Source organism: Drosophila grimshawi, unplaced genomic scaffold (assembly GCF_018153295.1).
Source record: "Drosophila grimshawi isolate 15287-2541.00 unplaced genomic scaffold, ASM1815329v1 contig_131, whole genome shotgun sequence".
Lineage (NCBI taxonomy): Eukaryota > Metazoa > Arthropoda > Insecta > Diptera > Drosophilidae > Drosophila > Drosophila grimshawi.
In genome coordinates, this window is record NW_025062826.1 from 65,973 (window position 1) to 87,645 (window position 21,673).

Sequence of the window (21,673 nt, forward strand, 5' to 3'; positions counted from 1 at the left end):
ATATAAAACAACAGCAAAATATGCATCGAATATCTCTGAACCCACAGCCCGTCTTCGACAACAACCCGATAACAAATCTTTAAACCAATAACGCAACACAATCAAGAATCATATCAAATTTAGATTTGATTGCTATTTACTATGTTATTTTAAGTATTTAAACACCAACTACTTCGCTGTAAACAAATCTGTGGAATTAAATAAATAATTTATCTATATATATATTTATATAAGCAAACCTTTCTTACCTTGTTTTAATTTTAAAAAATGAAAAACTTCAAAAAATTAGTAAACTTTATTTTAAAAATAAATTGTCTTACAAGTATTAGTTAGAACTTATGCAACTACATATATTAATTAAAAGTCTTAATATTCTTCTCTTTGTTTGATATCGGTCATTCTAACTACAAATGTAAATACGTATACATTCACATAATAAATACGAAAAATTGCACTCGCTTTTTATCACTCTGTTTGTTTTCTATTTTTAGACAAAAGGATTATCATTTAAATTGAGCGTATGAAAAAAGAAACTTACGTGTTTAAGTGCAATTTCAACCATTCAAATACTATCATCACTGGGTAGCATAGTAACAATCCTATAAGTACGGTTTGTAAAAATTGATAACCATTTGCTGTGCTCCACCAAAATGTGGCGCAAGGTTGGCGTCACCTCCGATTCAATTGATCATATAAATTACTAGCAGATGACAAAGACTCTGAATGGGCATTGCCAGCTACATCAATACCAGCATTGTCGTCTCCATTCACATTACTGACAAATGGCCCAAGTGCTTCTAAGTGACGTGAACTCGCAATCGCAATCGACTCTTTATAGCTTTCACTTAAATATTTCTCTAGTACGTTAAGGTCATAGAAAACTCCCCCGTCGTCTAACACATGAAATTGGGTAAATTCGGCATTCGTATAGAAATTACGTGCTTTGTTGCCAACAAATTTTATAGATGACAGCAACTCGGGCAAGGTGGCATGACCACGCTTATCCTTCCAAAAATGTGTCTCTGTGTCTCTTACAATACCCGCCGATGGCATGACATATTTCTGTTCTACGGATTGGTCCGAGCAAGGTGACGCATCAACCTCCTCGCAACCTTTGGGGTGAATCTGCGCCTGACTCTGATTATTAAGCATATGTCTCACGCTCCAAAAACACAATTGGTCTCCACAGCTAACAAGAATCTGTAGGCAGGGCGAGAAACGCAGTTTCATTTCATGACCGGGCTCATGTCCCTGTTTTATGGTGTAAATATGGCTTAGGCGATCATTGAATGTGTAAAGCTATAAGAAAAAAGTTAGTTAATTAGCTCTTGAGCATGGGTCAACATATGTAACAGATTTACCTTTATTTGACCATTCGACAAGCCAAGGAAAAGCATTTTACCATCATTAGAAACTGTCAGATATTTAATCAAAGATTGACTATTTATATTTTCAATGCAGAGTTGCTTGATGTTCAGTTGATCGCCCGTTTTGTCCAATTTATAAATCTACAAACAAGTGTTTATGATTATTTAGCTAGAATTAATTGATACTTTTAAAGCTTAAGAAAACTGTAATTTTTTTGGGGCTCACCTTAATTATGCCGTCTCTTAAACCTAAAAACAGAAGCTTATTTTTAAGATCAAATCCCACCAGATCCTCCTCAGGTTCTTCAATAATTTGTAGTTTGGAATTAGGCGAATCTAAATGCTAGCATTTGATTAATAAGAAAGAGAAAAAATTATGACTTTTTGTTTGTTTTGATTAAAAGATTCAATCAACTCACATAAACAGAGAGAGCCTTCTTGGAAAACAGCAGCAAGAAATGTTCGTCAAAAAGTCGCGCATATATTGTGTACTCGCTCCACCAAATTGGTTCTCTTGTTTTGTTACCTTCTACTCGTGGCATTAAATATATTAAAGTCTTACGAGCATTTCGAGTTGACGCAATCAATGTCCTTAAATTGACCACTTTCAAGTAGTCGATTTGCTCAGTTATATAGTTCTGCGATATCCTTTTTTCGTCGCTGATATTATATATTATGCCATTATTGTAGCCGGCATAAATTGCATTATCATTGCAAGGGTATAAAGCAGTTATGTGGGTCGCGAATCCCAACTGTGGCGTTGGAATCGTTGACCAGTACGCGGCACAGTGCCTTCGGCCAAACTCTTCTCCGACTGCCGTTTGTATTTGGTGAATACGTGATTTGGAGTCTACGCTGAATAGCGTACCATTACTAGACATTTTCAATAGAGGTCGCAGGTGTACGTTAGGTTCAAGATGTACATTTGTATCACTGATATTGTCCACAGACTGAGCACTGTGTACCCATGTAATGGCATGGTTGTGATCGCCTGCAACATTTCGCAGCATGTATAAGTGTAAGAAATTTGTTCCAGCTGCACCACATAAGACAATGTATTTATAAATGGGGTGCTTCAAATCGTATACGTCCAAACAGATTATTTGCTCACGGACGTTGCTGATCAGAACATAATCGGAAAATTTTAGATCGTACACAATTAGGCCCACATCTTGGGTCCCAAGTACTAAGTAACGGCCATCTTTTGATAGTTTACTACATGTTATCGAGAGCGAGAGTCTTTCCAACGAGGGCAAAGTGCTGGTGTCTGGCTCATTTATACTGTTGTCATCGGTCTGTTGGAATGTGAATCGCTTTACGCTTGATTTACATATAAGCAACACTATGCATAGGTTACCATTGTTAAGTCGATCATTATATGATTCCATTGAAAGTGCCTCGTTATTGGGAAACTCAAGTTCCTGATCCTTTGATTGTCGGTTTAAGTTCCAAACAGTAAGCTTGCAGTTTGCTGTGCACAGCACATAAAACCGATCTAGGATTAAAGAAAAACAGCGCAATTTCAGCTGCTGTGTCTTTAACATCGGTGTACACGACTGCTTAAATTGTTCTCGTTTAGTTTCCCAATCGTATATACAAATATCTCCATTATTATATGCCACATGAAGTTGAATGTGAGTGGTCCTCCCGTCCATAAATTTCTCGTGAAGAAAAAATGATAAAATATTCTGGATAGAATGCGATCGATTAATTACTCTGTTAACCACTTGATCGTAACCTAGAGAATTAGTTGGATTGTTTGGACGTCGGAGCAGTTCTCGCAGTGACCAAAGCTTTAGACTTCCATTGCTGTGCAGTGTTAAAAGGTGCATTTGTGTGTTAAACACGCGCATCTCGATTATATCGCTGGGATTGTTTGTGTCGCTTAATAGATAAGTCGTATCGCCCTCCAACGACACGTCGGTAAGTAATATCTGCTTTGTGTTTAGTGCCATCAAGCAATAGTCACCGTATAGGTAGACTACACGTTGCACCTGGTCCTTACCCAAATTTATGATTCGACGGTGCTGGTGAAACCGCCCACTAAAAATAGAAGTACGTTCATAAGACTTTATACAAATATATAAAGATATAGTTACCGGTTTGTAAACCAAACGTATTTTGAGTATCGTTGCGCTTGACGAAGTGCCTCTTCAAAAACCGCACCTTTATCTGCCATCAATGCAATTTGCAATAGATTTGAATATTTTGACTTTATCAGCTGTTCTTCCACATTCGGCAAAAAATCCAGAAGAGCATCAATAAGTTCATCATCTACGTATTTTGAAGATCGTTATGCATTTGACATATTGTCTTTGTCCAGTTAAGTCTACTTACTATCTATATGCGCTTTGTACAACTTTAGAGTCTGCAGGGTAGGTAGAACTGATCCGCGAGCATTCCTTGGCGTTGTTTCGTTACGAATTTTTTTATCGAGAAATCGAAAATCCAAAAAGATTTTGCGAAACAAATTGGAGCGGTCGGTACTGTTACTGAGTTTGATCAAATGGTGGCCGATATGGCTATAAAAATAACTATCCAGATGTGGTAAAGTCATATCGTTATATTGGTCAAACTGTAAATGAATGCTAAACGGATTCATTGATTGTACATTTCAATTAATTACGTATACATTGGTCATGGTTAACAGCACTTACTTATAGTAATTTATAATTATTCTGTTTAGCTCAGCTTCATTTTTCACGGGCAAGTTCAACTCTGAGTATATGCCGGGCAGAGTTATTGTTAGGTTATTTGAATCCTTGTTTACCAACGAGTACTTGCAGAATTTATTTACGATAATCATTGGATTTTCACTCGTCCACACGAGGCCTAATAACTGTTTACGAATAGGAATTATTGAAAGAGACTCATTATAACTGCGAATAAGTGATTACAGTACTTACTCCGATAGGTATGTGGGCGGACTTAGGAAATATGAAGAGAGCTTCATATAATTGCCTTTCATTGAAATCCAAAACACTTAAGGACTTTTTAATTTTTTCAGTCAACTCTATATACCTTACGCTTAAATAGTTTTAAAAATATATCTTAAGTTTATTAATATGTGCATTTGTAGGTGTAATTTACTTACTGTTTAAAATTGTCTATTGTACAAATATCGTTGCTTATGCTCTTAACGATTATACCCAGGTGGAGCGGATTTGTTATTTGGTGTTTAGGTAGTTTTGCCTTTAATTCTTTTAGTAATTTTGGCTTTTCGGTGAGATATTTGGCACATAATGACTCTGTCTCTGATTTGGTGAGGGCGTCTTTTAGGGTGATATGGGTGGTCGTTTGTGCCGATAGAAAAGAAGCCACACTCTTGTATCCTGTGGTCAGTAGGATCTTGCATCCTAGGTTAAAGGCTTCCCACGTTTCCTTGTTCTTGACATTACGTAAGACCAACAAACAATTTTGGTAAGGTTTCTCTTTCAATAAATGTTGAAGCTCAGTTTTTAGCACTTCGATGCGTACGCGCGTATGCACGCTTTGGTCGACATTAGAGTGCCCTTTAGGTGAAATTTGGTAAAGAAACAATTGAAGCATTTGTAGACAAACCTCAGGTGTGCAGCACTCGCGTACGTTTAGCCAAAATATCTTGAAATTCATTTTCAATTGAACATCAAATGAGGAACAAACGTCTAAAACAAGCCACTGCTTTCCGGCCCCAAGGACGCCCTCGACTACAACGTTTTGAGCAGGTCTTAGCTTCAGTAAAGCCAATTCCAATTCCAAGAATGGTTTTATTCTCGGAACATTATACTTTGTGAATTTATGGTTGTCATTATACAGGCGGTCAACTGCTGAAATATATTTTTTAGTTCGATCGGTCGGAATCCTGCACTCATTTTGAATGGCAGACATTAGAAAGCCATAGTTGAGGTCTTCAGCGTCTTTCAGTCCCTTGACAAACATTTCCACAATTTCCTTTTGTTGGTCGCGCAATATCCACAACAAGCGATACGTTTGCTCATTTGGTGGAGACTTCACAATATCATCGACCTCTGTTTTTTTCAATATAGATCGCAAAAACTCCTCGATATCTCTGCAATCCAAATCCTTTTTGAAGTCTTTCCGAAAAACGTGTATTATATCCTGGCAGCTATGTTGTTGTTGGTCCCACGAGTTAATGGAATTCATCTTAATACTGCAATATCGACACAACATTAAACTATTGCATATACATTCAACTATTCAAATTACTCGGACAATATTATCCATATTGGTGTACGACGTAATTAAATAGAGAGAGATTTTTAAAACGCGAAAAGCACATAAAAGGAAACGCCAGTTAAGACACGTTGATGCTGCTTAGTTTGGGCAAACAATACTTTTACACAAGGTCGTGCTTGAATGCGACTTTAAAAAGACACAAGGACTTCGTTATATTTGATTTGCGATAAACGCTTTAAGCACATGAGTCATGAGAGAAGTATTATGTGCATAAAACGCATTCCAAATATATAAAGCATGCAAGACTAGTAAGTTCCCTAATTACTGAACTTAATAATGTGTATATACTGTCAGTAATGGGGTATATATCTCCCAATTCTCATAAATCGCACAGAGAGAGAGAAAGTTTATTTGTAATGGGCCACTATAATCATATATAACATTTTGAAGAAGGAAGTCATTGACCAGGATTTAAATTTAAATTATTAACAGTGCATAAAATACTAAGTTCAATGAACTTTTACATTACGTACATTATGCACGTGTACTTCTCCAATAACATACGTACATCTGTTTATCGACGAATAGTACAAGTTTTTGCTGAACTTACTTTGGATTCGTTTCGATTGAATATATAAATTATTCCAAATTTGATTAAAACTTGCGATGACACTTGATGAAAAATTGATATTGCTTATATACGAACACACAACGCACAGTGGGCATGAGCACATGGATTGTACATGAATGTACAAATATTATCTTTTCAATTAAGCTAAGAATAATATGAACTACTTGTCATTTCTTCTGATTTTAAGATTTTATCGAACACCCAAATAATATTTCGCTGTAAACCAAATTTGTGACTTGTTTATATATTTTTAGTGATCTGGCAGTGTGACCGAAAAAAAATACATTTACTTCAAAGCAAAAATACCAACAAAAAAGTGGAAATTTAGCAAATTCACAATACATACTAACAAATAAAAATTGGTATTTGGTCTTATAGGCCAGTCACAAAGAGTGAATTCTTGCGGGATGCATGGGAACTATTTCACGATCTGAAACACTGAAAACACTTCGCATCTGCTGTGATTGGTTATGGTTGAAAAACAAAGGAATGTGTTATTGCAAGTATCAACATTATTTAACTCAATTAGATGTTAAATTTTCCGAGTAGTTGATTTTGGGAATACTTTTCAGTATACAATATACTAACAATATTGGAACTTAAGCGAAACGATATTGAACTTATATGAACTTCTTTATTCGTTCAATTTCGTTCTTCTAATCGATTCGATACAACTGCACAACATATCGATACAATCTCAATATCAACTCTATGTAGATGTCGCGGTGAAAACAAGTTATTCGCAATAATTTAATACAATTTTCAGAAAAAGTAAAACTTATACTGGTAAAAATTGTAAACCATAAAACTAAAGTGAATAATTGTATACATCTGAATGTATCTTATATTAATTATGGTATAAATTTATACTTTATATATATGTACTAGGAAAAAGGAATAGAAAGTTGAATTGACAGCCAAAGGTGACGACGCAAGCAAGACGAAGACGAAAAAAAAATAGCATCGACGTATACGTAAAATTTCTGAACGATAATTAAGGTACGCTATGGAGTAAATATGCCATAGATGTGACATGTAAATTTTGAACAAAAATATTAGTTCCTCATTGCTGGTCTGAATTAGGGGCCAGTTTCCTGCAATTCGTCAAAATACAAATATTTTAAAATGAGGGAAACAAAATGTCTGCTGCTGCTTTAACCGAATTGGCGGCACTCGACGTAACCGCAATGGAGCGTGAATGTGATTTGCATTTTTAAAATTTCTTACAAATATATATATATTTATATGTATATATACGCTATATATTAATGTTGTATATTTACATGCATATTCATATACGTATTTGTTTTTAGTTTTTGAGTACGACGCCGCCGCTTCCGCAATGCAATCATGCCGTGCAACCTTCCAACCCGAGGATCAATACGAGCAATTGCGCCCACCGAATCCCGGTCCAGGTGCCCCAATTCCGGCCGCACCACAACACACGGGCGCGATTCCTCTCGAACAGCAGGCTCACATGTTTAACGAATTTGCCTCGGTTGGCTATGCACCAGCCGCATACGTAGCCGGTCCTCCTCTAAGTTTTGCAGCTCCATCTCAGCCACCGATTATGGGTGGCGATGTGGCGAGTAGTTTTGGTCAGTCAAAGCTTTCCGCTAGCGCGACTGTCTTTGTACCTAACCAACCGAGTAACAGCAATATGGGTAAGCGTGGACCGCCACCACAGCAGCATCATCATCATCATCAGCAGCAATATCAACATCAAGCATCTGGGCCAGCTCCATACTCACAACAACACCAACAACGTTATGTGAATGGTTATAAGCAACAGCAACAACATCAACACCAACAAAATTACAATCATCATCAGCAAAATCAGCAGTATAACAATGATATGCAGCAGTTGTCCAACTCGGTTCAGGCTCGCCTCCGCATTGGTAAACAGCCGTCACACAATGGTGCAATGGGAGGCAATTACTATCATCATCAGCAGCAGCAGACGCAGCAGCAGCAGCAGCAGGTACAGACACTGCAACACCAACAGCACTCACAACAATCACAATCGAAATTTCAACGTCATGCGCATTTAAATAATTCATTCCAACAAATTGCACAACAGCCGCAGCAGCAGCAACAATATTTCCAGCAACAGCAGCAGCATCACCCACAACCATCGACTTCATCGGCATCCGTATCAACTTCGTCGGCATCGTCGCATCCCGACATGGAAACGATTGCTTTAGAATACCTTGATACTGTAATACATTGCCTTAACCAGGTGAGTAATATTTAAAAAATGCAAAATTGTTATGTATGTTAATAGATAATCTTAATTCTATTCATATTTGTATTGTATTCACTTTTCATTCAGAATCCCGGACAATTTGATACAATTGCATCACGTTTCCTAACGATATTCGATGGCATGGAGAGCAATAATCATGTACTCTCAATCGCTATGGAAGATATATTTGAAAAATCGATCGAACAACCAAATTTTCGCTACATGGGAGCTAAATTGTATAATTTACTGCATATGCTGAATCTCAAGCCGGACTCTTTGTTTCACACCTTGCTCAAGCTAAAGCTTGACTATCACCAGGCCGAGGTGGCCAAGTATATGCAATCGGTTGAAAATCAGCAAAAAGTGCGGGAAACTGCCCTATTTCTAGCTGAATTGTATATGCAGTTGCGTGGCGACGATGATGCCCGCATCCAGCTTATAGCTGTGAATATTGTCTACTCGCTGAGGAAGCTTTTGGCATACGAGAGCCCCGAAAATGTGCGATGCATTTGTCAGACATTGAAGCTGGCCGGTTACGACCTGAGTGCCGATTGCCAACAGGACATGATTTTTATTATTACGGCATTGCAAGCGATCGAGACCAAGTCACCGGGTAAATATGCAATGGCTGCGAATGTAATTGCCTTGCAACAGAACAATTGGGGGCGAAAGGTTTCGAACGCTCTCGGTGGTGATGATGATGCTGTTGCCAAGCCACCAGAGCCGCCACGATTGAGCGATGAACCAGTGTTTTACGGACCCGATGGCCATGAGCTTACGGCTGAGGAAACTGATTTCCTGGCTGCTGAAGATGATGCCCCTGGCAGCGATGGCGACGATTTTGATGTTAGAGATAACGACTTGGAGCTTGACCCAGAAATGGATGAAGAGACTGAGCGTGCTTACAAGGACTTCTGCAAACAAGGCAAACAATTGCAGGCTAACAAAAAAACTTAATTTTTTTGTATGTGTGTAAAAACTGTGTGGTGTTGTTTTTGGCGTGGCAGTAAGGTTATTTATTTAAGTATACTCAACATATATTTAAAAGAGAATGTCTGGCAAATTATTGGTTGTGTAGTTGATATTTCAAATCATTTTTTTTCATACTTAAAAAAAAAAAACAAATTATTCATGGTTACAAATTATTTGTGATATATTACATCTATGCTTAGCTTTTATATATATATTGCATGTGTACGTGACTAATTATGTGCGTATGTGTGAGTGTGTGTATGCATCAGATTTTAAAAACATGGCACGTTCGGAAGTAACTATCACGTTTTTAAACATCTTGGTTTTATGTAAAAGGTATAAGTTGTAAAAAAAAAATTCTAAACGTTTTTTCGAAAACCTCTGCCACGCCGTAAAAAAATAAGAAAACACTTTTTGAGACTCGTACAAAATAGTATTCGCATGCCTCCAACACATCCATATGTAGATTCCTAACTGCAACACATTCAATTTGAAAATGCATTCTCTTGATCATATAAATCTAAAAACAACAGCCACGCTTAATTTTTTAATTAATTGTAATTACTGTTAAACAAAACGATTTAAATACATAAATAAAAAAATGAATTGCGGTTGACTTTGTCGTTTGCTCTTTGTTGTTTATCCAGAGTATTTTTGTGGACCATGATATCGTTGAAATATCGATACATATAAATAAGCATATATATCGAATCATTTTTGCGTTTTGCAACTCATTTTTGCGTTCTGTCCGCTTTTCGTGTTCTGTTTGGATCCCAAGAGCTACAATTTAAAATAAATAATGTTATAAATGCTTTTATAATGGCAAGCCAGTGACGTTGGTGAAGAAAATGTGTCAAGGTGTGGATTGACATATGCCGGAATGTGCAACTATAGCATATAATACAGTTTTTCTCTAAAGAGCGTGATGTCATTGTAGTGCTTTACACAAGCAATATGTACATGTATGTTCGTACGTATGTACACTCAATACTTTTCGTATATGTACATACATATATAATAATGTACATACATTCATTAAAAGTGCTAAATTGCTGAATATCAGTGGATGTAATATACATACACAAGCAATGAATAAACACTAATCATTTGTGTAGATGTAGATGTGCGAGTTTTTCAACCTTATCTGTTAAACAAATAATAAGCAGCAAACTCAAATTTAAAGGTCACAAAATGTGCATTCTTAGAGACATATCTATGCAAATGTACATTCATATGTATGTATGTGTATTTATATTATATGCGCTATAAAGAGAAAAAGAGTATATTTTGTTGCGCGAGGGTTTTCACATATAATGCCGATTGGTCGGATTGTTCGATATAGATTCTTATGTATATTTGTATCTGCAAAGATTCATACAACAATTCACTTGACATAGACATTTCAGTTTAAAATGCGGTAAATTCGATACATAATGTATTATTAACTGATGTCTGTATATGTTGTCACTTACAATTATGAACGAATTCATTACATTAAATGTGTTGGATATTCATTAAGGGTTCTAACTGGCCAACATCTGAATGTGGTGATAATAGTGCTAATATCTCCCAATTTCTCTTCCCTTTTTTTAATTTGATTAATTTCTTGTAAATAAGGAAATTTTTCACAAAATAAAATATGTGTTTTGGTCCGAGCAAAAACAGCAAACTACATAATAATAAAAAGTGTAACAACTCCAACTAAATCAAGTAAAGAGAATATTGACTTGTAAATGTGATATCATACGTATATTTCATGGGTATTACTTACAGAGGTGTATTTTGTTTTGTTTTGGATAGAACTTCAGGATAAACAGGTAAAACAAGAGACAAATATTTCTGCCAAAGTACGTATTTTATATCATCATAATTGTACTCAATAAAAGAAGCACAAACTTTACCAATCAACGACTGTGGATTGAGTTCGTGCCTTTACTGAAAATCCATTTTATCCTACACTGACTTTGTATCGCGATGGGCAGCGTTTGGAAACGTTTGCAGAGAGTTAATAAACGTGCGGCGAAATTTCAGTTCACTGCCTCCTATCATGACCTACGATTGGAAACCACCGCCAAGTGGTAAGTAAGACACTCAGTCATGATATATATATAATATACAATATTACTATACTATATATAATTTTAATATCCGTTTTTGCATTTGGTGTTATTAAAATGATTTCGATTTCCTGTTGACTCAAGATATACTACTCTACATTAACTGTTTCCTGGCACATTCAAGATTTATATACGAATACTTGTGTAAATGATTAAGTCAAAGCATATCTGCATCATGACTTGTGGCAGCAGCTTTAAAACGAAAATAAGCCATTGTTGATATCAACAACTTCTGCGCTCCTAAAGCCATTTACTTTTGTGATTACTTTTGAAATTGCGAGAAATAGCATATACAAATCTTAATATTAATTAGAATTAATTAATTAGACAAATAAAAAATTGTTTTTTAAAATTATTTACTGAATTTTAGTATGATTGTTTCTGCGTTGTTAAACACATTCGATTAGAAAAAATATATATATTTATATTACATCATATTATTTATATTATATATATTATGATTATATATTATATTATATATATTATGATTATTATATATATTATGATTATATATATATATACATATATATATATATATAATACATGTATATGCGAAATAATCTTTGCTTTTACGTTGTCCTCAAAGTTGTTAAACAAACGTACATACATTATTGTGTACATTTTATATGTATTTGCTTGCATATGTTATTTTAATTTGTCTTAGGCGCCCTTCAAGTCTCTCCGTTGTGTGGACGAGACGTTCGAGACGTGTTGCTAGCTCTCCGTTGCCATGGGAACCAGACATGATGAACCCACTAGTGGGCAATATTACGTGGCCAGTACCAGACAATCACGCTATATCAGTTACATTATTCAAGGATCCCCGCACTCACGAGCTGGAGGACAAAGATTGGACATTTGTAATCGAAGATGTACGTATATATATTATAGGTTAGGTTATTTAAATCTTCACAAAATATGTATTATGTAAACCCATACGCTTTATTTTATTAGGCGAGCAAAGAACCGTTCCAGTTTATATAATTATTTTATAAATGTTTCTAGATTTCACTACTGGGCAAAAAGCGTGTACTGGCAAACGCAAGCATCAATATGCGTAAATATGCTAGTATTGAGTCTACACAGCAGAGTTTTACATTGAACCTCAAACCAGTTTCTCGAAAAATAACTGCCGCTGATTTGGAATTGACAATCAGTTGTGTCTTTTTGCGAGAAGGAAAGGCAACGTGAGTACTAATTACAAATCCTTATACACCTCCTGTACATGCAAAATTAATTTATTCGGAAACCTCTTCAGCGATGAGGATATGCAGAGCGTTGTCTCATTTATGTCAGTTAATAACAATTGTGATGTAGCACCCCTTGACGATTTGGAGGATATACCAGACTTGGAAATGTCTGGAGATATCTCGGATAACTTATATGATTTCACTCAACAGTTGGAGCAGATGACGACAAGCCTAAATGGTTGTACTGATGTACCAACGCCGCTGAGCGGTGAGTGCTAATATCTTTATCTGTGGTAGAAATGTATTTGATTAGGCATTCAAATAATTAAAATATATATATGTATGTCTTTTTGTTTAAATGAATTACCATTTTAGATTAAAAACCATTGTTTTTTTGTGATAAAATGTAGTGGTACGATTTAGTATTTTGTTGTCATTTATATAATAATTCAACTCCTATTAGTGTTTGTATATGTAGAAAAGATGTCTTATAATTTACTGTAAATATTTATTTGACTAAAATGTGATTCAAAACTCTCTTTTTTGGTTCGTAATCTGTAATCTGCTCCAATGCAACACTACGCTGTAATGTCACAACAAAAATTTAAACACAACGGAATATGTATGATCATCGAATTATTGTAAATGTTAATATTTCGGTGTTGTTATTGTTGGTAGTCCCATCATTATCCGAAGACCCAACTCCATTGGCTGAGTCATTTAATAATTTACGTTTTGAACTAGAAGCGGATCGTGAAAACAAACAGAAAGTCGTAGGATCACCGCCTCGGATTTTGGTTGAAGCAAATGAAGCATTAAACACTCCGAGTGCATCAAATTCACAGCATGTTAGTCTCAGGACCCCAACCAAGGGTGTAGACGATGATCTGCCAAATGTAGAAAAATCAACCTTGATATTCAATCACAATGAAAGGTTCTATGAAGTGCTCACATCGACGCCTGTAGAAAATACGGCCGCTGCAACAGACAAGATTAAAAAAAGCAATTCGAACAAAGCTCTTATGTTTGAAAAGCAAGATTGTAGCTCTGCAGAAATATTGAAGTCGCCGAAATCCAATTCTTATGTCGGTAAATCAACTGCTGTCTCGAGTGTTACAACTCCCACCACCTCCACAACCACCAAGACATCTGAATTAGCCCAGTTTGTCGAGGAGCAGATCAAACCACTAGAGGACTTGGCTGTAGTATCCATCACTAAGCGCCCTGAACTGCAGCCCTTGAACTTGAAGAAAAGTTATGAGACTGCACCAATCATAAATAGTTTGGCAACGATTAAAAACTCAGCTTTGAATCCAGTAGAGAAAATCGCGCTGAAGGATAACACACCTGGCCAAGACTTGTTAGAGTGGTGCAAAGAGGTTACCAAAAATTATCCAAATGTTAAAGTTACCAATTTGACAACCAGCTGGCGCAACGGCATGGCTTTCTGCGCAATAATTAACAATTTCATGCCGCATTTGATGTAAGTAATAATTTAATCTCAACTTCTGACCAAAAAAAAATAATAACTGGCCACAATTGTTCATTATAGAGATATGACGAAGCTGAGTGCCCATGATGTTGTTGGTAACTGCCGCATTGCCTTCGATGCGGCAGAAACATTGGGAATACCACGGGTTATCGAGCCACGAGATATGAATTTACTCACAGTACCAGATAAATTAGCAGTTATGACCTACCTACATCAATTGCGGGCACACTTCACAGGAAAACAATTACAAATAGAGCAAATTGGTAAGTTAACCATAAAAAATAATATATATATATTTATTATATACATTCTTATTACGTTTTTAGGGCCGACATCGGACGAGTCCAGTTATGTTATCGGCAATTATAAGTCAGACAACTTGTCGCAGAACCTTATCAACTTTTCACACCTAAAGACACAGCTTTTGCCATCGCTGGACGACGAAGTCGTGAGCCAGCAGCAACAAATATCACCGACGAGTAAAAAAGACGTCAAGAATCTTATACTAACAAGTTCAAAGAGTATATTGGGTAAAGTCTTATCGCCGACAAAAGATAAAAATTCGATAAATGCAACACAGCCACAGACAAGTCAAACAACCAAATCTTTACTGGGTCGCCAGACTCCTCCGCCGATCGATGGTAACGGCGACACTGCATATGAGGAAATACAAAAGATTAACAAGGAACCAACGTCGCCTCTGACGCTGGATACCAATGCAACAAATGTAAGTGTAGTCTCAGTTTTAGATTAAGAATTTATTTAGCTGTAGTTTGCTCTTTGCCGCATAGAAGGTGCAAATATTTCGAATTGATGAAGCTCGGTAATTTTATTAATTAACATTATATTTATAGTTTTTTGGTTTACGTTAATTATTGATGTTCATTAATTTACATTTTATTTTGCGACTGCTTTGGCTTCTGCTTCTGTTTTTATTTTTATTTGAATTTTTGTAGCGAATTTTAATGCGCCACAAAGAAATGAGCGAAAAAGCTAAGCTAATGATGGAAAAATTAAAAATTTCGAACTGTAACGAGCGCCCAGATGCTAACGATGTAAGTAGTAGCACAAAGCTAGTTGCGCGTTGCCTGCATGTGCCGCATTTTATTAAAATTTAAAAGCGAGAGAATATATTTTAAACTTTTTGCATAACTGTCTTAACACAGGAGGAGCGACAGCAGCGATTACGGGAGCAGGCACGACGTCTCATATCAGAAACGAGAAGTAAAGTGACCGGACCAGTGAACAGTGGCGTCGATGGCCCCACAACCCCAACTAAGTCTAAACGTTTCAACTACACACCCGAACGTACCATTTCACCTATACACAATGGTGGGGATTCCTATGTCGACGTCACTACAAATCAAATAGCTTTCAACCGGAATAAGGCCGAGCACTTCGTGAACCACGCGAGTCCTAGTCATAGATTAAGCGATGGCAATAGCACTCCCTTGCAATCCTTCAACGCGGCTGTCGAAAGGATCTCACCAAAGCACGAAAAGAGAGTTTGTACTGGTTTTTAATTCATATAGTTCTTGCAAAATATCGCGATTACAATCTTAATATTTTATAGTTTTGTCCTCATGTCAGTCTGCTTGACAACTTAAGTCGTCGGAGATATGTAGTTAAACGATAGTATTTGTTTACTACTCTTCGCTAAGGGGTAAAATTCGGTAAAAACATAATTTAAAAAATCAAATAAGCAAACTTAAGCATATGTAAGTTTCGGCTTGCCGAAGATATTACTTATTTTTTTCTTATTCAATTAAAAATTTTGTTTTACAGAACGATAAGCTCACATATATTGAGTCCGAACTGGAAGCACTGGAACGCGAGCAGGAAGCAATCGACCAAAAGGCTAGCAGTCTCGAGGCCAAACTGCGGGCAGTCATGGGCGGTAATCCAAGTAATAATCAAAAGGGTACAAATCCTTTCCTTAGACTAATACGAAATAGCATCGGTGGTGGTGATGTCATTCGCATTAAACTGCTTGACTCAGATGATTCAAACTTATTTGGTAGTGATGTAAGTGGTACTGGTAGTGGTAGTAATGACGACGAAGATACACACAGTGACACTTCCAGCACATGCAGCCCCAAAGTGCACCGTCGACAAGCTCAGGCGATCGAGATGCAGCCGATGCAGCTGTCACGACCACGGCCAAGGCCAAGGCAACGCGCTAATTCTTGTTTTGTAAATGCAAACCTTAACTATCCAATTATTCGACCCACATGTCAACAACAACAACACTTACATGACCATCATTGCCATAATCATCATCAGCATGGTTCTGGCCAACGTCCGCACCACGTTCATCACGTGGAACCATGTAGTCATTTGCTTGGTATCTCCGCCTCAGTTGCGTCCTCCCGGCAATCCTGTGATAACCTGCAAGTTTATAGTGTATATGATGATGCCCTGCTAGTAGCAACCTCAGCGCCTCGGCGTCAACATGATCGCCACAATGGCAGCCAGCAGAAACAGCGACGTCAGCGTTCGCGTGGTCTTTATGGTAATGATGATGTCGTGTCTTAAAGGCCGAATATGTTGTTAACCGCTTTTGCAATAATGCGCGCAACAGCACGCCACAGCTAAACGCCTGCTCGCCCGCAACTCATTCATCTGTGTTTATGTGTTATTGCTTTTAACCTTACTGTTCAGTCAGCTCGTTGCATTTCTTTTAAATGGAGTTTAAACATTGACCTGCCTTGATCTAAATTTCTTAAAAATTTTAATCATAACCACAATGAAAATATCACTAATCGCAAACTAGCGCTCCACGACGGCGAGAAAATACAACCGCAAACATACTGTTTTTCTATAATACAGACTGTTTAAATCTTTACTTAATATGTATTACCTAGTTTTTCGTTTTTTTTTTTTCGAGTTTGGCGAGACTCAACAATCTTTTAATTTTCACAGAAACTGAAGAAACTGAGGAGCAATTACTTTCACAGTGGTTTACATTGGTAAACAAGAAAAATGCACTTCTGAGAAGGCAGATGCAGCTCAACATTCTGTAAGAACAAAATTTAGAAGATAACTTTTTTAATCGCCACTAAATCACCTTTAATTCTGCTATTAGCGAACAAGAAAAGGATCTCGAGCGGAAATTCACGATGCTTAATCAGGAGCTGCGCGCTGCTCAGTCCGTTGAGGATTGGCGTAAAACGGAGGTGCAACGTGAAAAAGAGCGACTGTTACTCGAAGAACTGGTGACTATTGTTGATAAACGGGATCAGCTTGTGCAACATTTACACAATCAAGAAATAGCGTATGTATACACTCTATATATATTATTATTAAACCAGCTGATGTTGTGATCCTTCGGCAGTATTGAGGACGACCACGAAATAGCCCGCGAACTTGAACAAGTAAATATTAGCGGGGGCAAAGAAAAGTGTCTCATTCAATAGACACAAATAACATAACAAAAACCAAACACCTGATGTAATTCAACTTGACTGGAGATTATACCTATAATACAATACAATAAACATACTTATGAAGCAGATCGAAGATTTCTTCGATAATCAGACGGGAAACAAGAGTTTAAAATGGGATATAAAATTTTCAAAGCAAAACGTCCGATAGCAAACTAAGCAGATTTCAAGTTTCATACAAATTTAAATAATTTAATCCAAAATAATATTTTCATATTTTAAAATAAAATTTTTACAGCATAACCATAACCATAAATTACGGAAACATTTCCTTTGTGCCATTAATCTTTTCCATTTGCGTTAAATTTCCGGAATTAAAAAAACAATGACCCAATTGTGAGTTAAATATGTTGCATAGCCTAAATACGTATTAAGCATTAAACGAAAACGCTTCATCCCTAAGAATATGTATAATATATTTTGTATATAAACTGGTCTTATTTAGTTTTTACCTTAATCTTATTTCATTATTTAATGGTGGTTTACTTTATGTTGCGATTGTCGTAATTGGCAATATGTAAAGCCGATGCTTCAACTTAATGATCCTTTTAAAATACAATTTTATATGTAAAATTAAAAACAAAAAAATTGCAAATAAACATGTGTTAATTACAAATTTGGCATTCACTTAGCTTATAGAAATATGCTGAGTGGGGATGTAGCTTGGCAAATAATAGAACTAATTATCGAAATTCTCTACCGCTGTACAAAACATAACATGGATTCGACCGAGTGTGCCTTGTGAAACTTCGACCGTATCATTTAAAAAATCGAGAATTTTAATTTATAATGGTTATAGTACAGAAAATATTCAAGCTGCAACAATGGAAGAAGTTACAACTCCGTTGGCGTTAATACCAGTTGATTTTCTTCCATTTTATTTAAGTGCAGCAGAGTTTTTAATGTTGCCACAAACGGCAAAAATTAAAAATGTGACGTGTACAGTAACACCTTTAGGTACCAGAACAGCTTTTGATACGGGAACCACTATAAGTGGTACAGCAACGTCTTAATATGTACATATAGGTTTAGTTTCAGAAGATTTAAACGTTAGTTTTTATGGTAGAAATGTTGAATATATATATTTTGATACAGATCCAATGAAAGTAACAGGGTTGGGTAATGTTAAAGGTGGAGAAATGTATGCAAATTATTAAAATCACGTTAATTCAAATGCAATGTGCGTACCACCACATATTAAACTATATTTTGTCCATGAGTGGAATCGTAATAAAAATCCAGATGAATCTAAATTTCCAGACTATTTGATTCATGACAAAGGTTGCGTTCGTTGCAGCAACATGCTCTTACCAACCATAAAGTGGTCATTTTAAGAGAGGAACATATTATTTCATACCTTTTAATAGCAAAGATTTTTCAATAAATTGAAATAAAACACGTACACATAATTCAGTTGTTTCTTTTTTCAAGGACGCAACCACGAAGAAAAGTGTACCAGGCGACATTGGTTTAAAAAGTACAATAAAATATGATGTATTGATAAATAATATTAATGATGCATATTGTAGAACTTTAGACACTAATTCCAAAAGCAAAAGCCATTTTTAAGGGATGATTATATTTTATTTAAAACAATCAATACAAAATTTTAAGCTAGTGTATAAATAATATATGTGATATCGGAGTTTGCTTATGTCACTTTTACTTTAATTCCTAGACTATTTTTTAGATCTTGCATTAAAAGATTTATGCTCGTAATTACTTATCAGCTCGACTAGGATGTAACCATTAATTAAGAAAAACACAGCACCCTGAACACCAATCCAAAAAAATGTATGCCAAGTTTTAAACTCTAGCAAATATGCTGGCAGAAGCCAGAGTACTTGACCACATAGCCACAAAGAAAGTAATGATGCACACCGAACCAAGGACAGATGCTGCAAGTTTTTAATGCATAACGGCAGAACAGTCAAATACCAAATGAAGTACTGGGATGTGACCACAGAGTTATAAGTGACAACAACAAAGGCCAAACAGAACACGCAAAATGCTAATGTCTGCCGATGTTGCCCAAAAGTCCAGCTCAAATAAAATAGAAGTAACAACTGCGGAACTACCACAATACACTTTAGAAGCAGACTGGATTCCTCAATGTCTTCTGCATTGCTAAGATATTGCAACAAAAAATATAGCGAAAAATTGTGGCGCATATCCTTTCGCATAAGGTGGTAGAAGTAGGCTTCGTAAATATATTGCCATCCATATAGTGCATAAAAAATCCAAGTGAAGGTTACCAATCCCAATAAAGTGCCGAACACTAGCCATAGCTGCTGCTTGTTAGGCAAAATTGTATTGAGTTTAAATGGTTTTGGGAACGGGCCAGTCGATAAGCACAGATAGTAAGCTAAACTGAAGACTATCGGGTAGATGCGTAAGTGTACCACAAATCCATGAGACAAACCGGCACAGAAAATGATTAGAGACTTTGGTAATTGCTGTTCCATTCTAATAAGTAAAGAGATACTTAATAACACAAAGAAGCTTGGTATGCTATCACCATTGCCACGGGTCGATATTACCGCTGTAAGCGGATTGTAGAGCCAAAAGCATGCAGAGATTAGTGCTGTTTTTTCAGTACGTTTACACTCGTCTCGATCCTTCTGGTGCTGCAGCAGTAAATCCAAGCGTACTTGCCCATAAATTAGTATACCAAGTAGTAGATCAAACATCGCATATATTACTTTCCCGTAGGCGGGATGCAGCAAAACGTTCGGTATTTGCATGTATGCTAGAAATGGGCTATAGCGGTAGGTGTGCCGGGCAAAAGGTGTATCTCCATTTAACGCCAACCGTGCACCGTCCGTTACCACTTTATAGTCTATGTCTGTAAATGGCACTAGGGATCTTGCATCGTGTAGTTGGGCATACAAAATGAGAACCAGTCGCAACACAGCAGATATCAGGAGATGATTACGGAAACTAAGATGGGACAGGTACCGGCATCCATTCTGTAGCCAAGTGTTTTTTTTAAGCGCCATCATTATCGAAGTACTTTGAATAGGATTGGACATAAAGTTCTTACAGCTTTGTCTTTAATTCTTTAGCGGTTTTACGTATACAGTCTAAAAACTCCTTAAACTCGGTCTCGCAAATCTTTTGCTGCACGTTAATATCCCGAGACACACACGCTGCATACAAAGATGCCTTTTCAGAGCACCTCGTGAGCAGTATTGGATAATTACGAAGTCGAGTATTGGCTTTGCGCACGGATTCCATGCCTTAGCGTTTATGTGGCGGTACACGTGGACCCCTTAGGGTTAAAGGATCTGCCACAAAGGCGTCGTAAAGCGGCTTTGAGAAAAATATCAAAAGTGATGTGGTTAAAAACGTAATTTGAAAGAGCCGCGGATTACGCTGAATCCAAGAGCGTTTCGGCAGTACAGCAGTCCGCTTGCGCAAATATGTTTGTTGTCGCTTGTCCAACAAATCCTGGAGTTCTTTGGGTGGCTTATATGGTGGCACTGATGATGTTGGCATTATTTGTTATACTAAACGAAGAGACGTTAATATTCTTGCAAGTCAAGCATATGAAAATATACAACACCCGCTAGACGACTTGGGAGTGCCTTTTGACTTTGGCTTTTCTAGGCGAGGTTCTTCCAAATTAATACCGCTGCAGCAAAGCGATTTCTTGTGCCACTTCAAACAGCAAATCCGCATTTCCTCGAGGACCTCAGTACATCTGTCTTCTTGGTAGTTGTTTTCTGCAATTGAATTTCAAATATTAAGAGCAAATTATTATTACATACTACAGAATTCAGGCATCAAATTGCATAATATGTCGAATTTTGCTATTTTCATACCTCTCAAGCAACTTTGTATACGGCAAGCGTAAAGTTTGCATGGATCCTTACTAACCTTAGGCATCTATGCAAACCACTGCAGTTTGTAACAATAAATTGGAATAAAATACGGAATTTGCTGACACAGAGATCAATTTATTAATGTGACTTTACGTTTGACATTCACAGCGAATTTTCCGCAGGCTGCCACACTGTTAAAATTTGTAAGCAATAAAA

The 21,673-nt window shown here is 36.6% G+C and overlaps 7 protein-coding genes across 15 annotated transcripts; 2 read left to right on the forward strand and 5 right to left on the reverse strand.

The window, feature by feature from the left end:
- Positions 1-276: 276 nt before the first annotated feature.
- Positions 277-6,352, reverse strand: LOC6568910. Its single transcript, XM_032741041.2, has 10 exons — positions 6,154-6,352; positions 4,462-5,517; positions 4,274-4,394; positions 4,025-4,206; positions 3,705-3,955; positions 3,467-3,641; positions 1,787-3,410; positions 1,594-1,710; positions 1,362-1,508; positions 277-1,299 (listed from the first exon to the last, which is right to left on the reverse strand). Exons 2-10 carry the CDS (start codon positions 5,508-5,510, stop codon positions 670-672), a joined length of 4,296 nt encoding a protein of 1,431 aa, XP_032596932.1. The 5' UTR covers positions 5,511-5,517; positions 6,154-6,352; the 3' UTR covers positions 277-669.
- Positions 6,353-6,901: 549 nt separating this feature from the next.
- On the forward strand, positions 6,902-9,924 carry LOC6568909 (polyadenylate-binding protein-interacting protein 1). 2 transcript variants are annotated; one of them, XM_032740940.2, is made up of 4 exons: positions 6,902-6,960; positions 7,063-7,173; positions 7,488-8,413; positions 8,507-9,924. In XM_032740940.2, the coding sequence occupies exons 3-4, from the start codon at positions 7,517-7,519 to the stop codon at positions 9,374-9,376; spliced, it is 1,767 nt and encodes a 588-aa protein (XP_032596831.1). In that variant the 5' UTR covers positions 6,902-6,960; positions 7,063-7,173; positions 7,488-7,516; the 3' UTR covers positions 9,377-9,924. The 2 variants fall into 2 exon arrangements, with proteins under 2 accessions (XP_032596831.1, XP_001995432.2); XM_001995396.3 differs by lacking the exons at positions 6,902-6,960; positions 7,063-7,173 and adding an exon at positions 7,266-7,374.
- A 265-nt stretch (positions 9,925-10,189) lies between these two features.
- On the forward strand, positions 10,190-18,242 carry LOC6568908 (EH domain-binding protein 1). 8 transcript variants are annotated; one of them, XM_032740934.2, is made up of 14 exons: positions 10,190-10,249; positions 11,192-11,469; positions 12,173-12,380; positions 12,514-12,695; positions 12,767-12,966; positions 13,377-14,181; positions 14,251-14,453; positions 14,517-14,917; positions 15,147-15,245; positions 15,357-15,695; positions 15,976-16,702; positions 17,113-17,209; positions 17,276-17,464; positions 17,525-18,242. In XM_032740934.2, exons 2-14 carry the CDS (start codon positions 11,366-11,368, stop codon positions 17,604-17,606), a joined length of 3,636 nt encoding a protein of 1,211 aa, XP_032596825.1. In that variant the 5' UTR covers positions 10,190-10,249; positions 11,192-11,365; the 3' UTR covers positions 17,607-18,242. The 8 variants fall into 8 exon arrangements, with proteins under 8 accessions (XP_032596825.1, XP_032596827.1, XP_032596824.1 ...); XM_032740933.2 differs by having other exon boundaries at positions 10,207-10,353; XM_032740937.2 differs by having other exon boundaries at positions 10,215-10,353; positions 15,976-16,111.
- A 987-nt stretch (positions 18,243-19,229) lies between these two features.
- LOC6568907 (GPI mannosyltransferase 1) lies at positions 19,230-20,665 on the reverse strand. Its single transcript, XM_001995394.3, has one exon. It carries the CDS (start codon positions 20,663-20,665, stop codon positions 19,313-19,315), a length of 1,353 nt encoding a protein of 450 aa, XP_001995430.2. The 3' UTR covers positions 19,230-19,312.
- On the reverse strand, positions 20,653-20,870 carry LOC116805886. Its single transcript, XM_043214487.1, has one exon. The coding sequence runs from the start codon at positions 20,868-20,870 to the stop codon at positions 20,673-20,675; it is 198 nt and encodes a 65-aa protein (XP_043070422.1). The 3' UTR covers positions 20,653-20,672.
- LOC116805885 (cx9C motif-containing protein 4) lies at positions 20,653-21,626 on the reverse strand. The gene is made up of 3 exons (XM_032740944.2): positions 21,458-21,626; positions 21,199-21,358; positions 20,653-21,142 (listed from the first exon to the last, which is right to left on the reverse strand). The coding sequence occupies exons 1-3, from the start codon at positions 21,519-21,521 to the stop codon at positions 21,103-21,105; spliced, it is 264 nt and encodes an 87-aa protein (XP_032596835.1). The 5' UTR covers positions 21,522-21,626; the 3' UTR covers positions 20,653-21,102.
- LOC6568906 lies at positions 20,848-21,131 on the reverse strand. The gene has a single exon (XM_001995393.3). It carries the CDS (start codon positions 21,129-21,131, stop codon positions 20,874-20,876), a length of 258 nt encoding a protein of 85 aa, XP_001995429.1. The 3' UTR covers positions 20,848-20,873.
- Positions 21,627-21,673: the final 47 nt, after the last annotated feature.

Bases quoted from the DNA above. Each gene is read 5' to 3' on its own strand.
- LOC6568910 (XM_032741041.2), bottom strand. From the start codon at position 5,510: ATGAATTCCATTAACTCGTGGGACCAACAACAACATAGCTGCCAGGAT. The intron at 4,207-4,273 runs GTAAGTACTGTA...ATTCGTAAACAG, and splicing joins CCGCCCACATACCTATCGGA to TTATTAGGCCTCGTGTGGAC. The intron at 1,509-1,593 runs GTGAGCCCCAAA...ACTTGTTTGTAG, and splicing joins TAAGAGACGGCATAATTAAG to ATTTATAAATTGGACAAAAC.
- LOC6568909 (XM_001995396.3), top strand. From the start codon at position 7,314: ATGTCTGCTGCTGCTTTAACCGAATTGGCGGCACTCGACGTAACCGCA. The intron at 7,375-7,487 runs GTGATTTGCATT...ATTTGTTTTTAG, and splicing joins AACCGCAATGGAGCGTGAAT to TTTTTGAGTACGACGCCGCC. The intron at 8,414-8,506 runs GTGAGTAATATT...CTTTTCATTCAG, and splicing joins TAATACATTGCCTTAACCAG to AATCCCGGACAATTTGATAC.
- LOC6568908 (XM_032740934.2), top strand. From the start codon at position 11,366: ATGGGCAGCGTTTGGAAACGTTTGCAGAGAGTTAATAAACGTGCGGCG. The intron at 14,454-14,516 runs GTAAGTTAACCA...TTACGTTTTTAG, and splicing joins ATTACAAATAGAGCAAATTG to GGCCGACATCGGACGAGTCC. The intron at 17,465-17,524 runs GTATGTATACAC...ATCCTTCGGCAG, and splicing joins TTACACAATCAAGAAATAGC to TATTGAGGACGACCACGAAA.
- LOC6568907 (XM_001995394.3), bottom strand. From the start codon at position 20,665: ATGTCCAATCCTATTCAAAGTACTTCGATAATGATGGCGCTTAAAAAA.
- LOC116805886 (XM_043214487.1), bottom strand. From the start codon at position 20,870: ATGGAATCCGTGCGCAAAGCCAATACTCGACTTCGTAATTATCCAATA.
- LOC6568906 (XM_001995393.3), bottom strand. From the start codon at position 21,131: ATGCCAACATCATCAGTGCCACCATATAAGCCACCCAAAGAACTCCAG.
- LOC116805885 (XM_032740944.2), bottom strand. From the start codon at position 21,521: ATGCCTAAGGTTAGTAAGGATCCATGCAAACTTTACGCTTGCCGTATA. The intron at 21,359-21,457 runs GTATGAAAATAG...ATTCAATTGCAG, and splicing joins TATACAAAGTTGCTTGAGAG to AAAACAACTACCAAGAAGAC. The intron at 21,143-21,198 runs GTGTTGTATATT...CTCTTCGTTTAG, and splicing joins ACTCCCAAGTCGTCTAGCGG to TATAACAAATAATGCCAACA.